Below are 7,693 nucleotides of genomic sequence, written 5' to 3'. Positions count from 1 at the left end.
TGATGCATTTGGCTTTTGTGTTAGTTGTTTTTGTGCTTTTTTTCTTTCTTTTGTCATTGAACCAAACAATTTCATTAGCTTTGTCTTGCACTGTTTATGTCGTATTAAGAATAAGAATAATTCCATTTGCTTAGCCTTAAGCTTATCTAGATTCACTGTTCTGTTAAACTGCTTTGTAGTAATGAGAGAAACCATTATTTGGGGTGAAAAAATGTTAACTACTATAGTGTTCCATTTTCAGACTGTAAGAATGTAAGGAGCAAAATATGGATATTAGATATTGCAACATTGTTAACAACGGTAACTTTTATCATAGTAGGCATGAAAGTGAAATTGAAATGATAGATGAATTGTGTCATTTTATTTTTCAGGAAGCAGCTCAAATTGATGCAAATGCTGATGTAACCTTCATTCCATATTTTGTTGTGAGTGATGTTGAGCCACCAGAAGATATATCATTTTCCGAACATGAGAGAGAGCTATTGTTGCGTTATACTCATGCCACAGGGCATGACTTCAGAGAGGAAGTAAGTCCTGGGTTATTAATGCGCAGAAACTAAACAGAACTTAGGTAGGTTACATGTAATTGTTTTTTTACTTAAAATTACGTACTTTACTCTGCTTACATACTGTTACTAGGATGTATGTTATGTATTGAGTTGTGTACTTTCAGTTCAGATTTTATTGGCAAGATCAGGAAATTGTTTTAGTCATTTTATTTTTAAAGCATGGTTTAGAAATTATTTATTTATAAGTGTTGTAACAAAACAATTGAAGTACTCTACTGAAGTCTTAAGAAAGTTGACCTTTCAGAATTGACAGCAAATATTGGGGGTGTTGGATGTGATGGCTGGAATGAGATTGAATTTCTCAAGAGGAGATGAGTTATCAACTAACTGCATGTTTCTTTAACTAGCCTTTTCAGCAATCAGATATAATTACTGTTAGAGCCCTGGATCTTTTATTTTCTTCACTGCTTTCCCTCCATGACATTACATATTAATACTGGAATATTATTAATTAAAGAAATCTTTTTAGAGGTGAAACCTACCCTCTATCATTAGCTGTTCTGCAGCTACATGGTAAAGGTTCAATGAGTTTCAAAATTGAAATGATCATTAACAAACGCTCCCAATAGTTAGGCCCACCCATTGGAGGGGGGTGGGGTGGTAAGGCAGTGGATGTATTGGTTGTCATTCTTCTGCTCTAAAATTTGGGTTTGTTTTCTTGTTTAATGAATGGATTATCTGGATTGTGGTCTGTATTTGGCAATAAGGATTCTTTTCAGTCTTCCTTATTGAAATCTTAGATTTTGTAAGATAAGTGCTTGCAAGACCAGCTTGGGTTAATTTATGGATGTCGAGAGGTGAATTGCTATTCAGACAACCTTTGTGATCATTGCAAGGATTGGTCTTTGGAAGAGATAGAAAAGATGATAAATTACTGAATTAGAAGAGAAAGATAGGCTTAGGAGATAGTAAACAGAAGTATTGAATCTAGGTTTTCTGTAGAATTAACACCTGGGCAAGAAGATAGAAATAAATGTATAGTGTCTTCTCTAGTGGATATTCATCCAAATGTCAGCTTAGTGTAGTAGGGTAGATTTAATGCAGTTAGATATTGATGTAGCTTAATCTAGAATTGAATTATGTGTAACAATTTGAGTCTTTTGCATCAAATGTGTCCAGTGCATTGGCAGGGTCAGTGTCCCCTCGTTCCTTTGACCACTCCATGGATGCAACTTTGCTTGTCACCTCGTTGCCCCTGCAGGCAGGCCTGTTAGTCCCGGGGTTTCCAAGCAAGGACTAACATCCCCAGATGTTCAAGGACTTTGCCCTCTGTCTCCTGCCTTTGCTTTTGGTCCTCCATGAATAGAGTTATAATACAGTCGCATGAGGACAGTTATGGTGGGTCTGTATCTTCAATAGGTCTAGATCTAGTGTTTGACACCCTTGTCCCATGGTTATTCTAGGGATTTGTCTAAGCCAGATAACCAGTCATGATCAGTAGTGAGTGCTGCTGTTGCACCTGCTGCAGTCACTAGTGTCCCTGAGTCTGTAGTAAGGCCATCAGGAGTAAGCTTTCACGCCAGTTTTTCCCTTTTGTCACTGATGGTCCAAGTTTTGTTTTTGATAAGGCCACTGTTACATCTGTACCCAAGCTAGAATGTTTTAGAGCATTCTAGAACCTTCTAGAACTCTGTCATTTGGAACTTTCTACAACTCATGAACTTTCTGGAACATTCCAGAACCTTTAGAACTGTCCGTAATCATGGGTATAGGGGCCACAATCACCCGCATTAAGCAAAAATCTGTGTTAAGTTGGTATCCCCGGGAAAGACTCTTATAACTGGCTATTTTAATTATTCAAACATCAAAGAACCTCATCTTAAAATGCTTATAACTGCCAATTTTAATAGTTTAACAAATATACCTTAAACTATCATCCTAAAACCCTTTAATATAATTTCAAAGTCATATTATAATATTAGTACCCTTAAAAATATATGGCTTAGAACTACTTGTGAAAACTAAAAAACCAGGTTGCCCCTGTACTCAAACAGAGCCATTTTCTCACATACAGTATTGAAGCTGCCCTGTTTTCTTTTTTCAAATAGGAGAAACAGTGGGAATTCCCAAATAGGGCCAAATACTGTACAATACTTAAATATTAATATTCTCTTGTGTATGTACATGTTACAATGATTTACTAATTTTCAATTATTAATATTTATGTGAACACAGCAAAATATCAGTAAAATGTTATTTCCCTTACAGAATCCATTTACTATATGTACTGTATTATTATATTGATCTGTGATCATGTATAAAAAAAAGCTATAGTCCCAACAATTGTACTAATGTTTATATTCTCAGAATTAGCTTGATTGATCCTACTACCGAAAGAATTAGTAAAATAATTTTTTGGTCGCTAAAAGAAACAAATATATTAATAGAACTATTATGTTTTTTTATTTTTTGCATAAAATTTTATGACAGTAACTCATATTTCATTGAGAGAGAGAGAGAGAGAGAGAGAGAGAGAGAGAGAGAGAGAGAGAGAGAGAGAGAGAGAGAGAGAGAGAGAGAGAGAGGTTTACAATGGAAGTCTCAGCACAGTAGCTGGGGAGGAGAGTATAACCTTGTGTTACCTTGGAAACTCTTACAGCAACTGTAATAGCTAGTCAGTACAGGAGAGAGATCAGTTTACCTTGAGATGTCCAAGGAGAATATTTTACAGTAAAAATTCATACTCAGAATTTGTTACTGTTTTAGTTTTCATCTAGTATTATGATATTGTGTGAGCTGTAATTATAACTTTACAAAATAAAACATAGCTTGGTAAGATTAGCTTTATGTTTACGACTGTCTTGGAAATATTTACTTTCAACTTCCTGTGGACGGTACAGATATTTTTTTAAGATTTTTTTTCTATACCTTGTGCATTTGCATATCTTACTCTTTCCATTGATGTGTTTTTTTTTTTTTTAATTAGCCCTCCTTAAATTTAGCCTGGTCTAGGGTTGTGCTTAATAAACATAATATATGTTTTAGGCTGGGTGTTAGGGTTAAAAGATATGTACATATACTGAGAGAGAGAGAGAGAGAGAGAGAGAGAGAGAGAGAGTTTGAACTGAGGTGTTTACATTAGTAAGCTGTTTAGTGATTTTGTGGGAATTTAATTTAGCATTTTATTGATATTTTGCTGTTTACATTATTGTTAATATTTGAAAATTAGGAAGTAATTTTTTATTATAAAAAATTATTTAGTCATGAAAGTGAAATGAAAATATTACATGCAGTCCCCAGGATATGGTGGCAGTTCTGTTCCTGGCAGGGCGCTGTAAGCCGAAAATTGCCTTAATCCGAATCATCATAATTATAAGTCTGGGTCACAGCGCCGTAAAGCAGGTAACGGTGCCATCAATCCACTTACAGAACTGAAAAATTGTGGTTAACCCTTAATGGACGGAATATTAATCACCATCGATTTGGAAAGAATCTGGCAGGAAAGAGGTGCCAATACTTCAGTAGCCCATAAATTCACTAGTGGTAACTTTTACATTAACCAAAATCAAGACTCGGCAACTCGTGCAAGCTTAGCACTGATCTTGACTCCAAGGGGGAATGTAGTGCCTCTCTTTCTCATGATATCTTTTTATAAATTTGCTAATAAATATACCAAAGGGCTGCTGCTTGTTTTAGTTCTTGTATTTTACGGTAGTATATCAGTTGTAACTGTAATTTTGCAAAGAAATATCAGAAAAAACATGTACAAATAAAAAGAAGTTACTGAATCTTCATTCTCAGTAAATTTACATGAATATTTTTCAACAAATATGCTAAGAATTTGTTACTGATTTTATTTCTTATCTGTTTTAATATTGTTTGAGCTGTAATTAGAATTTTACAAAATAAAATAAAATTATTAGAAAAAAATACATAAGTTGGTAAAATTTACAATTGTTTTGTAAAAGAGGCCCCACAATGGGTTGTAAATAGTAATTTTCACCTTCTTGTGAAAGGTAGGGACAATTTTTTAGAATTTTTTTTCTTTCACCATTTGTATTTGCATATCTTCCTCTTTCCACTGATGTGTTTTTTCGTAAATTGGCTGACCTCAAAGTTTAGGTGGCATGAGTAGCTGCATATTGATTTTTTTACCCATCCACTAAGGGTTAATAGGCCCATTAAGCAGGCACCGTAAGTCTGCAACGATGTAACTCGAACCTTATATAACCCAGGGACTGCCTGTACAATGATTAGTGAATATTGTTATGAAAAAATTCACTAATTAGTGAATTTTCTGCTGTATATTTCTTTTACTTGATGTACATTACTGTTTCCTCCTCCATTTTCCTGCCCAACCTCTCTTAACTGTTATAACTTGGTGCAACTGTTGATTCTCACTTTTTTTATCCCTGTATTTCATCTAATTTATTTTTTAGATCTCTCTTTCTCTCATCGACTGCAACCGTTTTCATTGTCTAAAGTGCCGAGTGACTGAAAATGCCCCAGCTCATGGTTATATAGCCTATATGTATTTCAGTTTATGATTTGATATTGAGGGAGAAAAATTGATTTGCAAAACGCTAAAATTTATTTAATTAATTTTGGATTTATTTGTTGAAACTTATAAAATATCACACAATATATTAAATCTCATAAATTAATGCATAACTTATCAAATACATCAGATTATTCTATGTAGTATTATTGTATAACAGGAAGGTGCTGTAGGGGATGGAAAAGGTGATGGGGTTTACGAAAAAGATGTTGCTTATCATGGCGATGTACTTTTGCATAAGTTTAAGAAGAGGTTGTCTCGTAGTCCACAACAGATCCTCAGGTGAGCAATTAAAGGTTTTGCATGAATTACAAATGTATTTAACTGTAGTAGAAGAATTCTGTGAAACTGCTTTTTTTAGAATTTTGTTGATACAGTATTTTAGATATTTATAATTTTAGCTCTCTTATACTGTTAAAAGAACCAAGTTTTATAGTTCTGTAAAAAAGAAAAAAAATTATATGGGGATATACTACGTACAGGCAGTCTCCAGTTATCGGTGGGGTGCTAACAAGCGAAAACTGCCATTAACCGAAACTTGGCAATTTATGGTGCTGAGTTTCGGTTAATGGCACCTCTATTAGGTATGTTATGGCACCATAACTATTATCAGCATCTTATGTTGCCAATAACCGAAACTCTCCCATTATGGTGCCATAAATTGCCAATTTTATGACGTTAGATAAGTGGCATAAGACCGGATCACCATTAACCGAGTCTGCCGATAATTGGGGAGAGCCTGTATTGTATTATGGAATTTTTTTTTTTTTTTTTTTTTTTGCTAAACACACAAATAATTTCTAGTAATGGGATTGATTGTTGTTTAAAATTAGGTTAGGCTTTTGTACACTTAATCCCTGTTTTTGTATATGAGACTTACCCAGTAATTATATAGCTATCGTTTCCAACGTTCGGCAGCCTAATTCAAATTTCGCGGATAGCGCATAGACTGTTCAGTGTAGAGGTAACAGTGCCGTCCCCTAACGGCAATACTAGGAACAACTTAGCAAAGCACTTCATTCTGTTTCCTGCCGCGCTTGACTAAACATTGAGTGCTTACAGCAGCTTGTTCTTATTTTGTGGTTATATCACCGGATTTCGGTAGTGTTACACAACCACCAGAACGTGTTTGTAGCCTTCGAGCAGGATGAGTCTTGTCCTTTGTTTGTTTTATTCAGATTATCATCAAGCCAGATATTTGTATTCTCTGGCAATAGTCCTTGAATGTAACTCCATTCAATTAGGCCTAATACTTTTGTATGTAAGTTTTACTTAACGGGGTTATGTTATGTGCAAGTCATCGGTTAATAATTGCCTTAAGTAATCATGATTTTATACATCATTCCTTTAGGCCAAGCGTTTGTTTAGATTTTGTTTATCGGCCATTGGTCATTAGCCTGACACTGGTAATATAATTACCTTAAAATAATTCTCGAATGTTATTCCATTCTTGTATCTTAGAACCTTTGCATTTATTATTTACATACCGTGATTAGGCTACGTTTACGTCGCCGGTTTATAATTACCTTTTAAAAGTAATTCGTGAAGGTTACATGATTCCCTTGGTTTAGACGTACCTTGCTTTTGGGATTTTGTTTACCAGCCATGGGCTATTAGTTACGTTAAAGTAATTTGTGAATGTTGAGAAATTCTTTTAGGCCAAACAGTTTCATTGGCCAGTACGTCTTTTGTTTACCTTGCTTGCGACATTCATCACTTTCCTTTGCAGAGACTGAAAGTGTGGAGGTTAAAAGTGTATTAAGGAGAGAATGACGTCAATGTTTGGCTCGGGAGGCCTTGGGAGAGAAGGGTTACATGGCCTCGGTGTACGCAGGTATTTTCCTGGAGTCACGCAATTGTGAACGTTTCACATTTAAGCCGATAGCATCAAGCTCACTAGGCGCTCTGTAGCACAGGTAGCCACTCGAGTCATTTAGACTTGAGCACAGGCCACTCGAGTTAACCCTTAAACGCCGACTGGACGTATTTTACGTCGACATTTTTTGTCTCTCGGGTGCCGACTGGACGTATTTTACGTCGACATACAAAAGTTTTTTTAAAAATTCGCGGAAAAATACTTTTAGGCCTACCAGCCGAAAACTCTTGAATCACGCGCCTTGGGGGGATGCTGGGGATTTCACGGGATTTCAAGGTGTTGTTTTGTTTACAATCTTACGCAGGGCGCGCAAGCGCGAATTTCTTTCTTGCCGCACTAAAAAGTATCTGTGACACATCTCTGAAATTATTTCGTCACTTTGACATAATTTTTGTACCATTTTAAATTAGCTGTTACATAGAGTATTATATATGAAAATATGCGCATTTTTATGTAGAATACAACAAAAAAATACTCATGATTGTAGCTTTTATCAGTTTTAAGATATTTTCATATAAATAACGATAAGTGCCAAAATTTCAACCTTCGGTCAACTTTGACTCTACCGAAATGGTCGAAAAACGCAATTGTAAGCTAAAACTCTTATATTTTAGTAATATTCAATCATTTAACTTAATTTTGCAACTAATTGGAAGTCTCTAGCACAATATTTCGATTTATGGTGAATTTATGATAAAACTTTTTCCTTACGTCCGCGCGGTAAAACTCTTCCGAAAATAATCATACATG

At 35.1% G+C, this 7,693-nt stretch overlaps 1 protein-coding gene across 1 annotated transcript in view; it reads left to right on the top strand.

Moving 5' to 3' along the window:
* The window catches only part of LOC135225003 (programmed cell death protein 2-like), a 160,530-nt gene that overhangs the window by 143,420 nt on the left and 9,417 nt on the right, over positions 1-7,693 (top strand). Inside the window, exons 5-6 of the mRNA XM_064264295.1 lie at positions 372-527; positions 5,228-5,349. Of these exons, the coding sequence (XP_064120365.1) occupies positions 372-527; positions 5,228-5,349 (278 nt within the window). The remainder of the gene's footprint in view (positions 1-371; positions 528-5,227; positions 5,350-7,693) is intronic.

The sequence above is a fragment of the Macrobrachium nipponense genome, chromosome 20 (genome assembly GCF_015104395.2).
Source record: "Macrobrachium nipponense isolate FS-2020 chromosome 20, ASM1510439v2, whole genome shotgun sequence".
Classification (NCBI taxonomy): domain Eukaryota; kingdom Metazoa; phylum Arthropoda; class Malacostraca; order Decapoda; family Palaemonidae; genus Macrobrachium; species Macrobrachium nipponense.
This window is presented reverse-complemented; position numbering and strand designations above follow the sequence as displayed.